The sequence below is a fragment of the Thalassophryne amazonica genome, chromosome 3 (genome assembly GCF_902500255.1).
Source record: "Thalassophryne amazonica chromosome 3, fThaAma1.1, whole genome shotgun sequence".
Taxonomy (NCBI): Eukaryota; Metazoa; Chordata; class Actinopteri; order Batrachoidiformes; family Batrachoididae; genus Thalassophryne; species Thalassophryne amazonica.
In genome coordinates, this window is record NC_047105.1 from 3,531,371 (window position 1) to 3,554,343 (window position 22,973).

At 43.9% G+C, this 22,973-nt stretch overlaps 1 protein-coding gene across 4 annotated transcripts in view; it reads left to right on the forward strand.

The window, feature by feature from the left end:
- Positions 1-22,973, forward strand: part of LOC117505101 (plasma membrane calcium-transporting ATPase 1-like) — a 171,157-nt gene that overhangs the window by 109,063 nt on the left and 39,121 nt on the right. For all 4 annotated transcript variants that reach the window (XM_034164654.1, XM_034164639.1, XM_034164633.1 and 1 more), the window contains 5 exons: positions 5,989-6,171; positions 9,796-10,010; positions 10,978-11,220; positions 11,402-11,643; positions 22,701-22,938. In XM_034164654.1, the coding sequence (XP_034020545.1) occupies positions 5,989-6,171; positions 9,796-10,010; positions 10,978-11,220; positions 11,402-11,643; positions 22,701-22,938 (1,121 nt within the window). The remainder of the gene's footprint in view (positions 1-5,988; positions 6,172-9,795; positions 10,011-10,977; positions 11,221-11,401; positions 11,644-22,700; positions 22,939-22,973) is intronic.

Sequence of the window (22,973 nt, forward strand, 5' to 3'; positions counted from 1 at the left end):
TTTATTGCTCCGCCGTGTAGCTGTGACAGAATGAGCAACAGACAAAGGGGGGGCGGGGGAGCACGTTCACACCGTATAAACCTGTTCAGTTCATTATTTTCAACTCCAATATGCTGTGATTTACAGCTAAAAAAGAAAAACAGTTGGTGTCCAAATATAAATGGACCAAATGACGCTGAATTAAATCAGCAACACGTCCAACAGCGTCCTCACAACATCATATAAACCTGTGGACACACACACGTTCCTGCTTCCTGCAGTGACAGAGTCTGCTGCGCACACACACACACACACACACACACACTGAGACACTCCTGTGCACTTACAGACACTCATAAAAAGTTGAGTGGGCAAACACACACAACACAGACACACTTCCTGTCCTTGGACTCTGGTCGTTGGGTAAATCGACATGAAGTTGCTGATAAACAGAATCTCTGGCCACGCCCTCAGCTGTCTGCCAGTCACCACCCTTTGTGCTGCAGGTCCCCTATTGGCTGCTGAGGACACACTGATCCAAACCCTGGACTGGGTCCCAGAGCTGGATGGGGTGTGTGTCAGGTTGTTCTCTCACCAGCGGCGTCTGGACGCATTTGTCGCTTCGATTCGGCATCTTTGGGCTGAGGTGAAAACAAACAGCTGCACTCGGCTGAGGAACAAAGCGGTTTGGGTCTGACCCCGACCAGAGTCCAGCTCACTGCCAGTGAGGAAGCAAAGTAGAAGAATGGGAAGATGAACTCTGCCATCCGTCTATCAAGGAATCGATTCTGTTACCGTGGAAACGCACATCAGTCCATCAGAGAGTAATATGGTGAAAACTGAGGCTTTGTGTTTGTTTTTAAAACCAGTTCAAACGGACTGAACAAACCCACAAATATCAGTGCGGGTCCAGACGTTTGTCCGCATCCAGCACACTGTAGCTCAAAACAAACTAACAAATAAATAAATCACAACAAAACAACACGAACGTGGCTGCAAGTTTTTATCATTTTTTTTTAACTTATGCTCTTTAATCTCAATGTAAACACAGACGTATAAACAGAACAACTGATCTAAAATGTTTAAATGTAACTTCAGAATCGTCACTTTTACAGTCATTTGGCGTTTGGGGGACGAATGTGTGTCTGAGTGCGGTGGTCAAATGGACACAGAGAGACTGTGTTAAAAAGAGGAATTAAAGTCTACAACCCAAACCAGAAAACCAGGGGAAAAACACAAATGATTCTGACGTTAACTTTGACTTTATTTCATTGCAGAAAAGATAAAATTGAGATATTTCATGTTATTTCTGGCCAACATTTGTTAATATACATCCATTATTGTATTTAAAGCCATGAAACACAAGTTACCCAGACACAGTCAAGAAACTTGGGTCTGATAATGATGTTAAAAAAATTAAATCATTATGTTATTTCAAACAGATGATGTTTAAAAACAATGTTCCTCAAAGAAAGACGGGAAGTGATTTGAATATTTCTCCGTCTACAGTGCAGAATTCATTAAACAATTCAAGGACTCTGGAGGAATTTCAGGTTGTAAAGGTACGCTAACCTGAACTCCCATGTTCTCTGATCCCTCAGATGGCACCGCATCAAGAACAGTCATTCATCAATAGCTGATATAACCACGTGGGTAAGGGATTACTGTGGGAAACCTTTGTTTTTCACTACAGGACAGTGTTACATTCATAAATATCACTTAAAGCTTTATCTTTGAAAAAGAAGCCTGATGTTAATCTTGTCCAGAAGCAGTGTTGAATTCTCTGGGCTCATTTGCATTGGACCATCACACAGTGGAAACATGTACTGTGGTCAGATAGATCAGTATGCCAGCTCTTTTTTGGAAGAAATTGACACTGTGTGCTCAGGACCAAAGACAAAAAGGACCATTCAGACAATTATCAGCAACAAGTCCAAAAGTCAGGGTCTGTCCTCAGCTGGGGTCATGTCAGTGTCCCTGTCATAGGTCATTTGCACTCTGTGATGGAGCATTAATGCAGAAAAGTATACAGAGATTTTAGAGCAACACATGCTGTCTTCAAGCCGACGTCTTTTCCATGGACGTCCGTGCATTTTTTTAACAAGATAATACAAAATCACATTCTGCACACATTACAAAGACATGACTGCAGAAGAAGTGGGGATGGGTACTGGACTGGACTGTCTGCCGTCCTGATCTGTCCCATAACAGAGAATGTGTGGAGAACTTTGAAAAGCAAAATAAAGATCAACACCTTAAGGCGTGTTTGCAGGAAGAATGTGACACAATAACAGATAAAATGATGTCCTGAATGCCAAACTGTCTTAAGTGCTGGGGAAAGGGCAACACTACAAAGTGGGAAATGCTTTAGTGTCCCAACATTTTTATTCCTTTGGTGATTGTGTTTCATGAATGGATGAAAAACAAATGACCATGGAAAAAAACCCCAAAAAACATGAAATATTTTTGGTTCATATTGTCTGAGATGAAATAGAAGTCAAAGTAAATGTAAGAATAAGTGTGTGTGTGTGTGTGTGTATCCCAACGTTTCCCAGCGTTTTCTGATTTTGAGTTGTTGTCTCGACTCTGGACCATGTGGCTCCTGGTCAAACGTATTGAGTCTATCTGTGGTCCACACCGTCCTCAAGCTGTGCCTGCAGAGACAAGGACAAAAATGTCTCTAATCACATCTGGTGAAGCCTATAGCTCTTCTATTCAGTGCTGTTGTGGTGTCTTGGTGGCTTCCCTCATTCACTCACTCACTCATGCACACTCACTGAGGTTTTGAGGGTGAATTTACCAAATTGTGTTTCTTACTGACTTTTATTAAGAATTAATTTCCCTCAACTACAAAATAAAAGTCCTTGTTCTGTCTGGAGTCCAGTGGCTGTAAAAGTGATGTGTCAGCTGAGTTTTATTTCAGGGGCGTGTCCTCATGTGTCATATTTTTTTTACATTGTATTTTACAAATGTCTTGTTGCTTTTATATTAAAGAGCATAATTTATTGGAAAAAAATGTATATGTGATATCACACAAAAACTTAAATTCTAAACACATTCAAGCCAAAGACCGTGTGGATGTTTATTAGCTGGCCCCGGATCCATACCCGGCACTGACAGTACCGACGTGGTTCTGTGTAGCCAGGCGGGGCGTTTGGGGGCTGGTGTGGGAGTTGCACCCTGGCAGCCGTCTGACTGCAGCAGGATGTCGTCGGGGACTCGCTGTCGTCTTGTGGCTCTCTGTGGCTGAACCCTCCTGCAGTCCTGAATCCTCGTCCTCTCTTCCTCTGCTGATTTTTGCATCGTTGTTCCTTTCAGCTTTTTTCCCCATTTGTTGACTGCTTTCATTTTTACTTTGAAGGATTATTTTTGGTGCGACACGCTTCCCGCCCCACCCCATGCCGCCATGCATTTTCCCATAGTTCAGTGCTGCACCTGTTGCCAGTCGTGTCAGTGGGTCTCTCCGTCAGTCCTGTTGTGTCCCGCTGTGTCAGTTAGTCGTCTGTTGTGGTTTGTGTTTTGAGAACAGGTCGTGTGCATCACCATGCCCAAAACCTGCCTCCTATTGGCTGAACTCCGGCTCGGGTCCTGAACTCCGACTCAGGGTTTCGGAGGCTGTTACACACCAGTGGGATTATTTCACACACATTTGTCGTTGCCGCGGCACATTAAACACGTTGTTTTGTCATATGACATCAAAGTAAAAATCTCGGACCTCTCTGTGATGTAATTTGACAAATGATGCTCTTTAATCTGAAAGTGAACACGCCAGCAGAATCTTAATTTGTGTCTTGGTTCTTTGGATGATTGATCCAACCAACAGAGGTGGTCTCAGTCCAGACTGAAGCTGAACCAGGCTTTGGTTAGTTTCTGTGGTGAAATGATTTGCTCTGACTTTTGGACCATTTAGAAGAAGTTGCAGTGAAGTTGCCGTTCCTCACTCTGCTCTGGTTCATTTGCACTTTTTCCGTGTGCTGAAGTGGAGCTTGTTGTTGGATGGGACATTGTTCCTGCTGGTGGTAAAGTCCAATAAGTACTGAAGCTGCCGGCAGTTGTCCCCCTTGTGGACTGTAATAAAAATGTAATTAAGGACACGGAGACCTGACGGCCTACATTTGTCTAAATGCTGAGTACAGATGCGAGCAGCTGATGTCCAGGTGTCCTGAACAAATAAATGCACTCATCATCTGAACACTGAGCTCTGAAAACATCTTCAAACTAACAGATTCAAATTAACAGATAGAAGTATTTTTAACACTTTAATCACTTATTCTTTTTCTGCTGCTCCCGTTAGGGGGCACCACAGCAGGCCATCTGTCTCCATCTCACCCTGTCCTCTGTATCTTCCTCTGTCTCACCGACCACCTGCATGTCCTCCCTCAGCACATCCATAAACCTCCTCTGTGTCCTCCCTCTTCTCCACCCTGCCTGCACTCTCTTCTTCACCTCTCTACCACACTCTCCATTACTTTGGACAGGTGACCCTAAGTATTTAAACTCATCTACTTTCACCACTTCTACTCCTTGTAACTGCACTATTCCACTGGGCTCCCTCTCGTTCACACACATGTACTCAGTCTTGCTTCTACTGACTTTCATTCCCCTTCTCTCCAAAGCATATCTCCACCTCTCCAGACTAGACTCAACTTGCTCTCTACTCTCACTACAGATCACAATGTCATCTGCAAACATCATAGTCCATGGGGACTCCTGTCTGATCTCATCAGTCAACCTGTCCATCACCACTGTGAACAAGAAAGGACTCAGAGCTGATCCTTGGTGTAATCCCACCTCCACCTTGGATCCGTCATCTCATTGCTGTCACTACAGTAGACTTTACCTCCATGTCTCACCCATCCAATCACTTTCCAAGACTTTGTTAATCAGGCTATCCTCAAAAATTGAGTGTCCAAAAAAAGTGAAGGAAGCCACCAAGAGGCCTATGGGAGCTGTGAAGGAGAGCTTCAGTGGGTGTGATCAGAGACATTTGACTGTTGATGTTTCTGTCACAGGTGGAGATGATCACAGATAAAAGAGACCAACTCTGGAGTCAAGTTTGTCTTGTTTTATGTTTTTAATTTAGATTTTATTGCAGAAAATTTTCACCTTGAGATTTAAGAGCATCATTTTTAAAAAAGATTGTTTGAGATCTTTGTGTGTCTAAAGATTTACTTGCATCACTATCTGCAACGCTTCACGAGACCTGCCCCGTACATTTTGGTGTTCATGCGGGACCCAGACACGGGTCGGTCTGAGGTCCGGCGCTCAGCTGAGTGCCCCCCTGGTTGATCGTTAAACAGTAAAGTGTTCTCACAGCCCTGCACCATGAATACTTTGATAGTTAGGTGATTCTGTCAGACGTCGCATGTCCGACCGACACGTAACCAAACGCTTCACCTGCAAACCTGAATGTCAAATTTATGCAAATGAGGAGCAAGATGCTCTGACACGTTTTCCCGTCCCCCAAAGTGCCACATGCACTCAGTCACACAGATGCCACGGCGCAAGGCATGCCTCGTTCAGGAGCGCTGCAGCTGACTCAGGTGCTGTTCTTTCACCGTTACCGTCCAGTTAGGGGCTCGAACCTGCGGCCCTGCAGTCTCACCTGTGTGGACTGTGTCCTTACATTTATCTGTGAGAGACCTTTTTGGGTTTTTGTTTGTTTTTTTTTATGTAAAATGATGAACTGCCGCTTCTTGCATCCAGCCAGAGGGTTGCCATGGTAACAGTAAACTACCTGCTCTCCATCACTAACTGAATCTGAAACTGTGTCTCTGCCTCTCTGCTCCCTGACCCCTGACCCCTGCTCTCGCTCACTTATCCTTCATCCTCATCACCCTGCACTCATCTCGCCGTTTTTTTTTTTTTGTTGTTGTTGTTCTCTTTGTGCACTCTGACCTTTTTCCCATCTGCCCCGCGACCATCCCGATAACTCCACCTCTGTCTGCTTCTGCCCCCTCCCTCCACTGACCTCCTCACCCACGTGCCTTTCACCCCTCCCCCCTCCAGCCAAGACACAGGATGGCATCGCCCTGGAGATCCAGCCTCTGAAGAGCGAGGAGGCCGCCGAGTCTGAGGAGAAGGAGGAGAAGGAGGAGGCCAAGCCGGTGAAGAAGGTCAACGTGACCAAGAAGGAGAAGTCGGTTCTTCAGGGCAAACTGACCCGGCTGGCCGTGCAGATCGGAAAGGCTGGTAAGACATGCAGGCAGCACACCGCACCCACAGGAACATCCACATTCCACTCGGTGTACAGGTACGAGTCAGTGGGCGGGGCATGAACAAGGAGGGCGGATACTCTGTGTTGAGACATGAATCGGCAGCTCATTGATGTTTGCACCACTGAGGAATGTGAAGACAACCTGTCTGTCTGTCTGTCTATGGTTTTCTGTCTGTCTTTGGTTTTTTGTCTCTCTGTCTTTTGTGTTCTGTCTGTCTTTGGTTTTCTATGTGTTGTTGGTTTTCTGTCTGTCGGTCTGTCTTTGCTTTTTTTGTCTGTCTGTCTTTTGTGTTCTGTCTGTCTGGTTTTCTGTCTGTTGGTCTGTATTTGGTTTTTTGTCTGTCTGTCTTTTGTGTTCTGTCTTTGGTTTTCTATGTGTTGTTGGTTTTCTGTCTGTCGGTCTGTCTTTGGTTTTTTGTCTGTCTTTTCTGTTTTGTCTGTCTTCGGTTTTCTATGTGTTGTTGGTTTTCTGTCTGTCGGTCTGTCTGGTTTTTGTCTGTCTGTCTTTTGTGTTCTGTCTGTCTTTGGTTTTCTATGTGTAGTTGGTTTTCTGTCTGTCGATCTGTCGTTGGTTTTTGTCAGTCTGTCTTTTGTGTTCTGTCTGTTGTTGGTTTTCTATGTGTTGTTGGTTTTCTATGTGTTGTTGGTTTTCTGTCTGTCTGTCTTTGGTTTTCTGTCTGTCTGTCTGCCTGTCTGTCTTTGGTTTTCTGTCTGCCTGTCTTTGGTTGTCTGTCTGTCTTTGGTTTTCTCTCTGTCTGTCTTTGGTTTCCTGTCTGTCTGTCTTTGGTTTTCTCTCTGTCTGTCTTTGGTTTCCTGTCTGTCTGTCTTTGGTTTTCTCTCTGTCTGTCTTTGGTTTCCTGTTTGCCTGTCTGTCTGCCTGTCTGTCTTTGGTTTTCTGTCTGCCTGTCTTTGGTTTTCTGTCTGTCTGTCTGTCTTTGGTTTTCTGTCTGCCTGTCTTTGGTTTTCTGTCTGTCGGTCTGTCTTTGGTTTTCTGTCTGCCTGTCTTTGGTGTTCTGTCTGCCTGTCTTTGGTGTTCTGTCTGTCTGTCTGTCTCTGGTTGTCTGCCTGTCTTTGGTGTTCTGTCTGCCTGTCTTTGGTGTTCTGTCTGTCTGTCTTTGGTTTTCTGTCTGTCTGTCTGTCTGTCTTTGGTTGTCTGTCTGTCTTTGGTTTCCTGTTTGCCTGTCTTTGGTTTTCTGTCTGTCTTTGGTTTTCTGTCTGCCTGTCTTTGGTTTTCTGTCTGTCGGTCTGTCTTTGATTTTCTGTCTGCCTGTCTTTGGTTTTCTGTGTGTTGTTGGTTTTCTGTCTGTCTGTCTGTCGGTCTGTCATTGGTTTTCTGCCTGTTTGTCTGCCTGTCTGTCTTTGGTTTTCTTTCTGTCTGTCTGTCTGTCTGTCTTTCTGTCTTTGGTTTTTTGTCTGTCGGTCTGTCTGTCTTTTGTGTTCTGTCTGTCTTTGGTTTTCTGTCTGTTGGTCTGTCTTTGGTTTTCTATGTGTTGTTGGTTTTCTGTCTGTCGGTCTGTCTTTGGTTTTTTGTCTGTCTGTCTTTTGTGTTCTGTCTGTCTTTGGTTTTCTGTCTGTCGGTCTGTCTTTGGTTTTCTATGTGTTGTTGGTTTTCTGTCTGTCGGTCTGTCTGTCTTGTGTTCTGTCTGTCTTTGGTTTTCTGTCTGTCTGTCTGTCTGTCTTTGGTTTTTTGTCTGTCTTGTGTTCTGTCTGTCTTTGGTTTTTTGTCTGGTGTTCTGTCTGTCTTTGGTTTTTTTGTCTGTCTTGTGTTCTGTCTGTCTTTGGTTTTTTGTCTGGTGTTCTGTCTGTCTTTGGTTTTCTGTCTGTCTGTCTTTGGTTTTTTTGTCTGTCTGTTGGTCTGTCTTTGGTTTTCTATGTGTTGTTGGTTTTCTGTCTGTCGGTCTGTCTTTGGTTTTCTGTGTTGTTGGTTTCCTGTCTGTCGGTCTGTCTTTGGTTTTTTGTCTGTCTGTCTTTAAGAAAGACAGACAAAAAAACAAAAACAGACAGACAGACTGTCTGTTTTTCAGACAGACAGACAGTCTGTCTGTCTGTTTTTGTTTTTTTGTCTGTCTTTCTTAAAGACAGACAGACAGTCTGTCTGTCTTTGGTTTTCTATGTGTTGTTGGTTTTCTGTCCTGCCTGTCTTTGGTTTTCTGTCTGTCTGTCCATCCCCTAACCCCCCCTGGGTCACCTGGAAACTTTAACAGATGCCTATGATATGTATATCTGTAGACGTGTTTTGTTTTATTTTATAAACTTCCTGCCTGTTGTCTTTGTGGTTGTCTTTGTGGTTGGCACTGTTGCCTCACAGTGAGGAGGTGGTGAGGTCTCATCCCGCTGGTCGTGCCTGTTTGGGGTTCAGTCAGGCGGCGCTCAGAGCACTCAGGGTTATTGGATGTACTTGTTTGTTCTGAACCTGCTTCCTGTCTGCAGCTGACCTTAATTCACCTTATTCAAAAATAGAATTGAGGACAGCGGTGAGTGACGGGAGGTGGAGGGCAGGACTTTGATTGCCAAGATTTCACCACGTCCACGTTCTGCTGATATTTGAATGGCACTGAACTCAGGATGGTTGTATGTTCACAGCGCTGACGCTGCCATATTTTAATGCTGAGCTGAACTGTGTGGTTTGTTTGTGGTCACGTTCGAGCCACATGATGTTTCTATAAAGCAAAAAAAAAAAAAAAAAAGACATACACATGAAATGGGTTGTTTTCCCAAATCTGATTCAAGACACTTTCAGAGGCAGCTTCAATCCCAGTTGCTGCTTTTCTACAGAGTGTCTCAACGCTCGCTTGCGCCGCCCACAGTCACTGTGTGCCGCACCGCTCGTCATCGCTCCATTTTCATCCCACTCCAGTAAAACCGCTCTCCTCTCACTTCAAAACAGAAAACAAAATGTTTGATATGAGGTGTGTTTAGAGGGGCGTTCAGGGCCCCTCACACCGGGGTTGCGACCGCCCTGCCACAGATTCAAGACAAAATGCCAGGTGTGTGGGTGTGTGTGAGCCACATTCTCTTGAGTGTCAGCGACGTGTCATGGGCTGAAAATCTGTTGCAGAGTTTATCCAGAACATGTTTAAAACACACACTGTGACCTTAGATGCTTTTAAAGAAGCGTATCACGATAGTACCACAAATCATGTGATGTGAAAAAGGAAGACTGTCTTTTAAATTCAGTGGTGCCACCATCGTGTATAAGTTGTGCCACAGTCTGTTCCGACCATCTGATCTGTATGTGAGTGCAACTTCATTTTATGACAAAACATCAGCAACCATATTCTTGAGGGGCGGCGACAGAGACCGGGCGATTTAGCCAAACTGCCGACAGGCTTTCCTCTGTGTGAGACATACAGGAAAAACAAAACACAGTCAAGAGCACGTCAAACCAACAGGTGGCGATGTCTCCCTAACTGTTGAAGTAATTTTGTAACAGCTCCATTTTCAGCAAACTAATGTGCATTTTGCATGTGGATAAAACATCAAAACACAGCGAAAAAGGTGTTTCCAGCTTTGGAAAAGAGTGAAAACAGCTTTGTGGGCCTCCGTGGGTTTTCTGGTGCAGTGTTTAAGCCCCGCCCTGCTCTTCTCCACCCAAACAGGCCTCATCATGTCGGCGGTGACGGTGATCATCCTCATCCTTTACTTCGTCATTGACACCTTCGGCATCAAGCGCCGGCCCTGGCTGGCCGAGTGCACGCCCATTTACATTCAGTACTTTGTCAAGTTCTTCATCATCGGCGTAACGGTGCTGGTGGTCGCCGTTCCTGAGGGACTGCCACTCGCCGTCACCATCTCCCTGGCCTACTCTGTCAAGGTAAGAACCTCAAGGGGAAAAGTGCTGAACAGTGGTGTGAATGAAGCACAGTGTGACTGTTTGTCTGCTTTGGGTTTAAAAGGTTGGTGGGTTTTTGTGACCTGCCTGGACGTTGGGACGCCGACCAGATGGTTTTGGTGCCGAGTCTCTTCATAACTAGATGTCAAAAATAAAAGCCGACATTCTTTGTGTGTCTGTGGTTTTGTCTGCCTGACAAACACAGCCGGGGCGCTTACGGAGGCAGGCGGGGCGCTTACGGAGGCAGGCGGGGCGCTTACGGAGACAGGCGGGGCGCTTACGGAGGCAAGCGGGGCGCTTACGGAGACAGGCAGGGCGCTTATGGAGGCAGGCGGGGCGCTTACGGAGACAGGTGGGGCGCTTACGGAGACAGGCGGGGCGCTTACGGAGACAGGTGGGGCGCTTACGGAGGCAGGCAGGGCGTTTACTTAGACAGGTGGGGCGCTTACGGAGACAGGCGGGGCGCTTACGGAGGCAAGCGGGGCGCTTACGGAGACAGGCAGGGCGCTTATGGAGGCAGGCGGGGCGCTTACGGAGACAGGTGGGGCGCTTACGGAGGCAGGCAGGGCGTTTACTTAGACAGGTGGGGCGCTTACGGAGACAGGCGGGGCGCTTATGGAGGCAGGCAGGGCATTTACTTAGACAGGTGGGGCGCTTACGGAGGCAGGCAGGGCGTTTACTTAGACAGGTGGGGCGCTTACGGAGGCAGGCAGGGCGTTTACTTAGACAGGCGGGGCGCTTACGGAGACAGGCGGGGCGCTTATGGAGGCAGGCGGGGCGCTTATGGAGGCAGGTGGTGCGCTTACAGAGACAGGCGGGGCGCTTACGGAGGCAAGCAGGGCGTTTACTTAGACAGGTGGGGCGCTTACGGAGACAGACGGGGCACTTCCATATCATTTAGTATGAGCTCAAATGTCAGTCTAACTCATCTGCTTCCTTCGTCTTTCAGAAAATGATGAAAGACAACAACCTGGTGCGTCACCTGGATGCCTGTGAGACGATGGGCAATGCCACTGCCATCTGCTCAGACAAAACGGGCACGCTGACCATGAACCGCATGACTGTGGTGCAGGCATACATTGGTGACACCCACTTCAAGACCGTGCCAGAACCTGACGCCATCAAACCAGAGACTCTGGAAATGATTGTCAACAGCGTCTCCATCAACTCTGCATACACCACAAAGATCCTGGTGAGCTCCCTGCCAAACTCTAACAATTACTCTAGAAACTATCCAAGGCATCAGACCATCTGTTGATGGACACAATGTGTCCTCGTGTCCAAAATCTGACACAATACGTGACATAAAGTGGTCGCAGGCTTTTTAAAAATGTATTTATTGATTGATGATTGATTGATTTATTTTTTATTAGCCGCCAGAGAAAGAAGGTGGTCTGCCCCGACATGTAGGCAACAAGACCGAATGCGCCCTGCTGGGTCTGGTGCTGGATCTGAAGAGGGACTATCAGCCTATCAGGGATGAGATCCCAGAAGAAAAACTCTACAAGGTTTACACCTTCAACTCCTCTCGCAAGTCCATGAGCACGGTGCTAAAGAACGCTGACGGAGGCTTCCGGATGTACAGCAAAGGAGCATCAGAGATCATCCTGAGAAAGTAGGACAAGAGGATGGATGGATGGAATTTATTTTTATTTGTTTGTTTCAAGAAACAAATAAGCTGTGAAAGATAAAAGATGTTTAATGTGTAATTCTACCAACCTACCAAGTGGTGGTGCTCCCCCCTTTTTTAAAGTAGGTGTTCACCACAGCCATTTCCATCCTTTTTGCAAAATCGGCTACCATCTGTCCTTCCCCATTCCTGTCCTTGATACCATATCTTACTTCCTCATCACCCTGTCAGACACTCACTTAACCTCCGACACACTCTGAACATGCATTTCCTTTAAAATGACCCCAACACCATTTCTCTTCCTGTCCTCACCGTGATACAACATGAACCCCCCTCTGATGCTCCTGCTCTTGCTTCCCTTCCACTTGGTCTCTTGCACACACAATATGTCTACCTTTCTCCTCTCCATCATATCAGCCAGCTCTCTCCCTTTACCAGTCAGACTGCCAACATTCAAAGTCCCCACTCTCAGTCCTACCCTAACGTTCCTCCTCTCCTGCTGCTTCACAGTGTGAGAACTGAAGTTTCAGGATTTCAGTCTCCATGTTATTCAGTAAAGCCACTTAAAGAATTAATTTGAGAGGGGAACGTGACTGAAGAAAGGAGGCGGGGTCTGTTCTTACAGGGAGTGCACATGGAGACTATTCATGTCTACCTGTAACCAGACTGAAAACCACATGAAGAGCTGAATCCAGATCAGACAGACGTCAGACAGACGTAAAACGGACATCAGATGGATGTTAGACGGACATCAAATGGATGTCAGACGAATGTCAAACAGACATCAGAGGATGTCAGACGGACATCAGACAGCAGGCTTCTGAAATGGCGTAAAACAGGAGTCTTATCTCACAGTTAGCTGGATTCTGTCAGCAAACATTAACATTCTCCTGTGTGATTTCTTTTGTAAAGAAACGTTTTATTTTGATCCCATGGATCACAGTATCATAGGCCTGAGGATATTTTAGTATTTCTGGTTTGGTTCCTTTGTGGCTGAGGTCCAGTTTGTTGGCCTATATATATATCTATATATATATATAGATATATATAGATATATATATAGATATATATAGATATATATATATAGATATATATATATATAGATATATATATATAGATATATATATAGATATATATATATATATAGATATATAGATATATATATATAGATATATATATATATAGATATATATATATATAGATATATATAGATATATATAGATATATATATATATAGATATATATATATAGATATATATATATATAGATAGATAGCAGTTGCAGTCTGCGTTGTGTTGTTATGACTCTGCCCATTCGCTCCCCTCGGGACGGGAACTCACGAGCTCCAGCATGGGAGTTGGACTCTCTAACCAGAAGACCAAAACCCAGGGCTCTGGCGTCGTGACCAGAGAATCCCTTTGAGCTGTTGGGAGTGAGATTTACTAACTACATCTGCACAGCTACACCTGCTGGTCTCTGTTACACACACACACACACACACACACACATATATATATATATATATATAATATGTATGTATAGACAGATATATATATATATATATATATATATATATATATATATATATATATATATATATATATATAATATGTATGTATAGACAGATAGGATGTAGTGTGGTGGGTGAACATGGTGTACGTGTGTGACCTTCACCTACCCTACTTGATCAGCCGATAACCTTTTATTTAAAGCTTACAGATCATTTCTATCAAGAAGGGCTGAACACCAAAACAGGTGAGTGGTGACAGTAATAAAAGTGAGGTGATGAAATATGTGAAACATCAAAGAGGTCAAAGCCCCACGATACAACATACTGGGACCAACAGCAGCACATAAACAGTGACAGTAACCATCTGTTGTCCATTTAGAGAGCATCTAAACACCTATTTCGGGACATTTCAGGACAACCAACCATCCCGGCCTGCATCGGACCGCACAGCACCATCATACCAGAGGGGCCACACACTTTAAAAGATACAAGCTCTCACCTCCACCAATGCTAACATACTCAAGAAAAACACATAACATCATTCTCTGATAACAGGAAGTAAAACACTGAGCTGCAACCTGGATCTGCAGCACAAGAGAGAGAAGTTAGTGGATCAAAAACAAAAGAAACAAGTCATAAGGCGCGAGAGTGGCGTTCCCTAACAGGCAACAGTTAGACCTCCATTTTCAAATTTAATGAGTTGATCATTAAGTTATGGTAATTGGTTTCTTAATGAAGCAGATATTTTTCCCATTGATATATATTCAAAGGGGAGGTTTGACCAGTGGTTAATATTGATTGATTGTTTATCTTTCCAATTCAGCAATATAGCTTTTTGTTTTGTTTTGTTTTTGGAAATATTCAGTGCTACAAATGTAGTTTTAGATTGTTTAGTTGGCAGTTCAATGACTGTTGTGTCTCTGAGTAAACATAAATTAGGAGATAAGGTGATTCTGTATCCTGTGATGGAGGACAATTTTTCAGTGACGTTTGACCAAAAACACTGGACAGGTGAGCAAAGCCAAAGGGCATGAAAATAGGTATCAGTGGTGTTTAGTTCACACTGTGAACAAACAGTCTGAGAAGCCCATTTTATACATCTTATATTGTGTAACGTGTGTTCTGTGAAGAACTTTGTATTGGATGAGTTGTGTGTAAGTTGGTGTTTTTTGTCATTGAAAATGTGTTTTTACAAATCTGTATCCAGTGGTCAGGGTCAGAGGTCAGGAGGAAGTCCCCACCCCCCATTTTAAACTGGGTAAATGTAAGACAGTGTCTACACATGATATTAACTTAGACAAGATTTTCTTTATTGGGAGGTGGTTCTTGATGTGTGTCACTAATGTGGGTGGTTCTGGCGGGCACTGACGAGTCTGAAAGTCTGACATCACAGCATATTTTGATTGATGGTAATGAATAAAATTTCCTCCTGTAATTCCAAACCTCTGCATCAAGTTGTTAAATGGTATAAACCTTTTATTTTGAAAGAGGTGATGAAGGTGTGTGATTCCTTTCTGTTCCCATGTGCTGACATGAAGAGTTGCTTTATTGATCTTAAAGTCTGGGTTGTGCCAAATAGGAGCCTTTGTACAGATTTCCATTAGCGAGTTTGTAATTTCTAAGGTTTTCCACCAGGCAGTCAGAGTGGAAGAAATCAACGGATTTTTAAAACATTTATGGCGTTTAATGGAAGTAGTAATAAAGGGTAAATCTGAGAGTTTGATGTTGTTACATTCTAACTGTTCTAATTCAATCCAGGAGCTGTGGACTGGATCAGGATGAATCCATTTGATCAAATATTGTATCTGGTTAGTCAGATAATAATGTAGTAAATTTGGTGCTTCCAGACCCCCTTGTGATTTATTTTTCTGAAGAGTAGCGAGACTAATTTTAGCTTTTTTTATTTTTCCAGTAAAACTTTGAAATGGCCGAGTCTAAAGTCTGAAACCATTTGACTGTGGGCTTGAATGGAATCACTGAAAAAAAATGTAGTTAATTTGTGGTAATACTTTCATTTTGATACTTGCTATTCGTCCTAATAAGTAGATGGGGAGGTTGTTCCATCGTTTCAAATCATTACAGATTTTGTCAGTGAGTGGGGCGTTCAAATGGGTCAGCTCTCCTAATTTAGAAGAGATGTTTATGCCTAGGTACTTAATATTGCCAGTGGGAAAGGTATAGTGTGGATCTTGAGGTACAAGATTCCGTGAATCCGCAGTTAAAGGAAGTATCATTGATTTTGACCAATTTATAGAGTAATCTGATAATTGTGAAAAATTAGTGATCAGTTTAAATATTTCCGGCAGTGATTGTGGGGGTTCTTGAAGATATCATAAAATATGATCAGCATATAAATTGATTTTGTGGTGAGATATTGAGGAGTTGATACCCTTGATGTTAATATTCTGACGTATTGCAAGCACTAGAGGTTCGATAAATACTGCTAATAATAGTGGTGAGAATGGGCAGCCTTGTCTAGTTCCTCTTTGCAGTGTAAAATTTTGAGATGCGAGCTCATTAGTTGTGTCTGTGGCTTTTTGTTGAGTTATATAGAGTTGTGATCCAATGAATAAATGCCATCCATCCATCCATCCATCCATTTTCTTCCGCTTGATCTGGAGTCGGGTCGCAGGGGCAGCAGCTCAGGCAAAGCTGCCCAGACCTCCCGATCCACACACACCTCCTCCGGGGAAACCCAGAGGCATTCCCAAGCCAGCCGAGAGACGTAGTCCCTCCAGCGTGTCCTGGGTCTTCCCCGGGGTCTCCTCCCAATGGGACGTGCCGGAACACCTCTCCAGCAAGGCGTCCAGGGGACATCCGGAAAAGATGCCCGAGCCACCTCAACTGGCTCCTTTCGATGTGGAGGAGCAGTGGCTCGACTCCGAGCTCCTCCCGAGTGACCGAGCTCCTTGCACTAGCTCTAAGGGAGCACCCGGCCACCCTGCAGAAGAAACTCATCTCGGCCGCTTGTACTTGCAATCTCGTTCTTTCGGTCATGCCATAGGTATTAAAGGCACTGCGCTGCAGTGGTTTGAATCATATTTATCTAATTGATTACAATTTGTTCATGTAAATGGGGAATCTTCTTCACAGACTAAGGTTAATTATGGAGTTCCACAAGGTTCTGTGCTAGGACCTTTTTTATTCACTTTATACATGCTTCCCTTAGGCAGTATTATTAGACAGCATTGCTTAAATTTTCATTGTTACGCAGATTATACCCAGCATTATCTATCCATGAAGCCAGAGGACACACACCAATTAGTTAAACTGCAGGAATGTCTTACAGACATAGACATGGATGACCTCTAATTTCCTGCTTTTAAATTCAGATAAAACTGAAGTTATTGTACTTGGCCCCACAAATCTTAGAAACATGGTGTCTAACCAGATCCTTACTCTGGATGGCATTACCCTGACCTCTAGTAATACTGTGAGAAATCTTGGAGTCATTTTTGATCAAGATATGTCCTTCAATGCGCATATTAAGCAAATATGTAGGACTGCTTTTTTGCATTTGCGCAATATCTCTAAAATTAGAAAGGTCTTGTCTCAGAGTGATGCTGAAAAACTAATTCATGCATTTATTTCCTCTAGGCTGGACTATTGTAATTCATTATTATCAGGTTGTCCTAAAAGTTCCCTGAAAAGCCTTCAGTTAATTCAAAATGCTGCAGCTAGAGTACTGACAGGGACTAGAAGGAGAGAACATATCTCACCCATATTGGCCTCTCTTCATTGGCTTCCTGTTAATTCTAGAATATAATTTAAAATTCTTCTTCTTACTTATAAGGTTTTGAATAATCAGGTCCCTTCTTATCTTAGGGACCTCATAGTACCATATCACCCCAATAGAGCGCTTCGCTCTCAGACTGCAGGCTTACTTGTAGTTCCTAGGGTTTGTAAGAGTAGAATGGGAAGCAGAGCCTTCAGCTTTCAGGCTCCTCTCCTGTGGAACCAGCTCCCAATTCAGATCAGGGAGACAGACACCCTCTCTACTTTTAAGATTAGGCTTAAAACTTTCCTTTTTGCTAAAGCTTATAGTTAGGGCTGGATCAGGTGACCCTGAACCATCCCTTAGTTATGCTGCTATAGACTTAGACTGCTGGGGGGTTCCCATGATGCCCTGAGTGTTTCTTTCTCTTTTTGCTCTGTATGCACCACTCTGCATTTAATCATTAGTGATTGATCTCTGCTCCCCTCCACAGCATGTCTTTTTCCTGGTTCTCTCCCTCAGCCCCAACCAGTCCCAGCAGAAGACTGCCCCTCCCTGAGCCTGGTTCTGCTGGAGGTTTCTTCCTGTTAAAAGGGAGTTTTTCCTTCCCACTGTTGCCAAGTGCTTGCTCACAGGGGGTCGTTTTGACCGTTGGGGCTTTTCCGTAATTATTGTATGGCCTTGCCTTACAATATAAAGCGCCTTGGGGCAACTGTTGTTGTGATTTGGCGCTATATAAATAAAATTGATTTGATTTGATGAGCCAAATCTCATGACCATGGGTGAGGGTTGGAACGTCAACCGATTGGTAAATCAAGAGCTTTGCTCCCCTGCTCAGCTCTCTCTTCACCACGACGGTCCAATACAGCGACCACATCACTGCAGATGCTGCACCGATCCGTCTGTCGATCTCACGCTCCATCCGTCCCTCGCTCATGAACAAGACCCCGAGATACTTAAACTCCTCCACTTCAGGCAAGACACTCCACCGACCTGAAGAAGGCAAAGCACCTTTTTCCGGTCGAGAACCATGGCCTCAGATTTGGAGGTGCTGATTCTCATCCTGGACACTTCACACTCGGCTGCAAACCGCCCCAGTGCACGCTGAAGGTCCTGATTTGATGAAGGCAACAGAACCACATCGTCTGCAAACAGCAGAGATTCTGTGGTTCCCAACCAGACCCCCTCAACACCCTGGCTGCGCCTAGAAATTCTGTACATAAAGATAATGAACAGAACCAGTGACAAAGGGCAGCCCTGGCGGAGGCCAACCAAATTTATGAAGGAGAGTAATAAGAAAGTTCCAGCTGACTTTGTCAAAGGCTTTTTGTCCATCCAGTGAGACCACTGTTGCCTTTGTATTGCTACATTGTGATTTGCTAATGAGATAAAGAAGTTATTGTTGGTAGAACGCCGGCCATTAATATACCCAGTTTGGTCATTATTTGTTATTGATGGCAGTATTTTTTTTTCTGGACAGGGTGGCAATGCCTTGGTGATGATTTTTGACGTCAGTATTTATTCATGATGGTCGGAGTAGGGTCTTTATCTGATTTCAGTAGAAGTTGTGTTGCTGCTGTATTCATATAAGGGGTATCTGACCTTTGGGCTAGTTTTCTGTCATAGTCCTAAAGAATAGTGGAGTCAGGATCTACCAAAAATGCTTCTGGAATTCAGAAGGAAAACCATCTTGACCTGGAGCCATGCCACCATATTCTGTTTTCATTAATAACATGTTAACTGAATCTTTTGTTGCTAAGTGCAGCATTCCACAGGGCATGGTCCTTGGCTCACTGTATTATTTTTTTTCTCTCCATATATACTTGGCACCTTTGGGTGGAGTGATGCATAGCTTTGTGATTGGTTTGCTTTGCTGCACAGATTATTTACAGCCTGATCTCACAACAAATGGGTGTGGCATTGTTAATTTAGAGGCAGCAGTAAGGGGTTGGATGTCATCATCTTCCTGTTGCTAAATTCTGCTAACTGAAATGATGGTTCTGAATGACACCCTTCAAAGTCTCAATGTGACCTTTGACCGGTCTCTTTCCTTTGATGCACATATCAAAGAGATAACAAGGATTCTTTTTTCATTTGTGAAATATTTCAAAGATTTGACCAGTTTTGTCTCTGGCAGATGCAAAAGTTTTGATTCATGCATTCCTATCATCTAGAATTGATTAGTGTGATGTTTGCTGTTGACTAAAAATCATTGGTCTTCTGATGATGCAGGATGCAGCTGCTCATACATATACTGACAGGATGAAGAAATTCAATTCCATTGCATTACACCAGTGTTGGCTTTGTCACGCTGGCCGCCCAGTCACACAAGGGCAGATTTTATAGTTCTGTTGTTAACCTGTAAGAAGATCCTGAATGGTTGGTCACGCTCTTATCTGGTTAGGTTAGTGCATCCATATGTGCCGGCACATACTCTGCGCTGTCAGGAGACCAGTCTGCTCTGTGATCCTAATGTTCATAAGAGGACAGTTGGTAACGCATTTGCGTGTCATGCACCATTTACCTTGGAACAGTCTACCAGCTGAAGTTAAGCAGTCAAATTCTGTGACTACGTCAAAGTCCGGACTCGAGATGTGTTTATTTTCTACTGTTTGCATTCAATGAGAGTGTTTAAAGTTTTTAATCTTAAAATTTTTTTGCTTGTTTGTTTTGTACATTTTATTTTTGGTATTTATTCCACTCAGTGCTTTGATTTCTGTGAAATCTCCAGATAATTACTATTATTATAATTATGTCCAAACAACAACAACTTCTTCTTTTCTTCTTCTTTGTCTTTCGGCTGTTCCCGTTAGGGGTCGCCACAGCAGATCAATTGTTTCCATCTCACCCTGTCCTCTGTATCTTCCTCTGTCACACCAACCACCTGCATGTCCTCCCTCAGCACATCCATGAACCTCCTCTTTGTCCTCCCTCTTCTCTTCCTGCCTGGTGGCTCCATCCTCAGCATCCTTCTCCCTATATACCCTGGGTCCCTCCTCTGCACATGTCCAAACCATCTCAATCTCGCCTCTCTGACTTTGTCTCCAAACTGTCCCACCTGAGCTGTCCCTCTGATATGTTCATTCCTAATCTTGTCCATTCTCGTCACTCCCAAAGAGAATCTCAACATCTTCAGCTCTGCCACCTCCAGCTCTGCCTTCTGTCTTTTTGTTAGTGCCACTGTCTCTAAACCATACAACATAGCTGGTCTCACTACTGTTTTGTAAAAGCAAAAAACAAACTGGATGCTACACCATCATCTCCTGCAGACAGACGGATGCCAGGAATTATTACGTCCGCCAAGGACGTAATAAAATCATCAGCATTTATTTATTTGTCTGTTAGGATTACATCAAAACTACTGTACGGATTTTGACCAAATTTGCACCACATTGTCTTCACCACTTGTCTTTCGTTTTTGTCCGTCTTCGTGTTGTTTTGGTGGTCGGCTCTTCCTGATAGAAGTTGTCGGTTGGCTCTGAGTAGGATGTTGTAGGCTGATCGGGAAGGGCGGATGGGGGTCACACACACACACACCACGTTCACTCACACACTACATACCTTCTGTCTTGCAAGAATAAATTGCATATATGGGTATTAATGTTTATAAATGGTTCTGCCAGTGTGGCATTTACTATATATGCAGACAGGGGAAAAAAAACAAACAACAACAACAAAAAAAAACACACAAATTTGCACCACAGACAGATATTAGCGGATGGAAGACTCCACTGAATTTTGGAGGTGATCCGGTGTTCTGTCGAGATGAGGTGCGCCGTCGAGATGAGGTGCGTGGTACTTCATCTCGACAGATAAGTCTGTCGAGCGGAGGTGCATCGTCGAGATAGATACATAGTAATGTATAAAATCTACTCACTATAAAACGATAAGTATTTTTAACCTGGAGTTAGCTTATTTCCACAGGCAAAATATACATATACATACATTTATGCTTCTAATGTAAAATACAGAAAATGTTTTGCTTACTAGGCTGTAAATACACTGAATACAATTAATAAATAAAAAAAACTTTGACGAAAAAACAAAAAACAAAACAAAATGCGCATGTGCAGTTGCACGTCAAGCGAGTTACATCATCTCCCCATGTGCAGTTGCACGAGGCACCTCATCTCGACGTTCACCTCATCTCGACGTTCACCTCATCTCGACGGGTGACGTCTTCAAGTCCGGGTTAGAGTGATGTGCGCATGCGCAGTAGCGCGATGCACCTCATCTCGACGTTTACCTCATCTCGACGGGACACCAGATCCAGGTCCAGATTCTTGATCAAGATTTTACTTTATAGGCTTTTAAGGATTACGTCAAAACTACTTCACAGATAAAACATCACAATTTAAAACCAAGATCAGGAAGACACTTTTATTTCATTTTGTGAATTTAATACCAGATTGCAACATCCTGATTCAGTTCAATTTCAATGTATTTTCATTTATATTAAATCACAACAAAGTTGCCTCAAGGCACTTCACACAAATAAGGTCTGACCTTACTAACCTCCAGAGTAAGAAGACATGCAACAGTAAGAAGAAAACCTCCCTCTGGGGAAGAAACCTCAAGCAGACCAGACTCAGAGGGGTGACCCTCTGCTTGGGCCATGATACAGACACAAATTACAGAAATGAATATACAGGAGATCAAGAATGATCAATCGGATCATTCTGTATCAGTATGCAATAACTGGTTCTGCTACTAACCTATAAAATTATTCATGGACTGGCACCTCCCTACCTAGCTGACCTAATTAAACCTTACGTACCGGCCCGGGCTTTACGTTCTCAGAGTGCAGGACTACTTTGTGCCCCTAAGGTGAATAAGAAGTCTGTGGGTCACAGAGCTTTCTCTTATTGTGTCCCTGTTCTGTGGAATGATCTCCCTGCATCAATAAAACAATCAGATTCTGTGGAGACTTTCAAGTCCAGACTTAAGACGCACTTATTTTCCCTTTCATATGTCTAGCATACTGGTGCAGTTTTGTTTTACGCTTTTTACTCTTTTAATTCATTTTATAAGTAATTGGAGCGGGCTGCAGCCTCAACGTCACCTAAATTCTGGGTCTTTTAGTGAAGTTTAGGGCTAGTAGCCGGCGATCACCTTAGTATTTCTTCTGTTTTTCTTGTTGATTAATGCTGGCAAATTATACAGTATTTCTTGTCTTTCTGATGCCTGATTCTGTTTTTCTCTCTGTTTAAGGTGCAGCTCCATCCAGAGATGGGAGTTGTATTTGTGTTGGCGATTCCTCCTGTCCTGTGCACCAACAGCAATTCTTGTATATTCGTCCATGAATTGTTCTGTGAATTATTTCTGTAATTTATGTTTGTAGCATGGCCCAAGCAGAGGGTCACCCCTTTGAGTCTGGTCTGCTTGAGGTTTCTTCCTCAGAGGGAGTTTTTCCTTACCACTGTTGCTCTTGGGGTTAGTAAGGTTAGACCTTACCTGTGTGAAGCGCCTTGAGGCAACTCTGTTGTGATTTGGTGCTATATAAAGGAAATAAATTGAAAATAAATTGAAAATTGCACTGTGTTGTGGAATCTGGATCCAGGTAAAGTCTGGGTCACGGTGTGAAGGAATAAATAAATTCATTCATTCATTCATTCAATCACATAGCTTTTACATCACATATCAAATATGATGGAAGTGAGATCTAGCTCCAGACGGACAGACGGATCTTTTACTCAGCGGTGAATAAATGGAGCCTGAATGATGGAGCGATGGGTGGATGGATTGATAAACTGACACCCTCTCAATCAAAAACTTATTCTTTTTCAACCACACCTGTAACACTCCACCTCTTTCCAGGTGCTCTCGTATCTTGGACGCCCAGGGTCAGCCCCGGATCTTCAAACCGAAGGACCGTGATGAGATGGTGCGTAAGGTGATTGAGCCCATGGCGTGTGACGGGCTGAGGACCATTTGTGTGGCTTACCGGGACTTTCCTGCGGAGGCCGGCGAGCCTGACTGGGACGTTGAGAATGAAATTCTCAGTGAGCTGACTTGCATTGTTGTCGTTGGCATCGAAGACCCTGTCAGACCTGAGGTACGGCGCCCCCTCACACTCGCTGTGTTGTTATC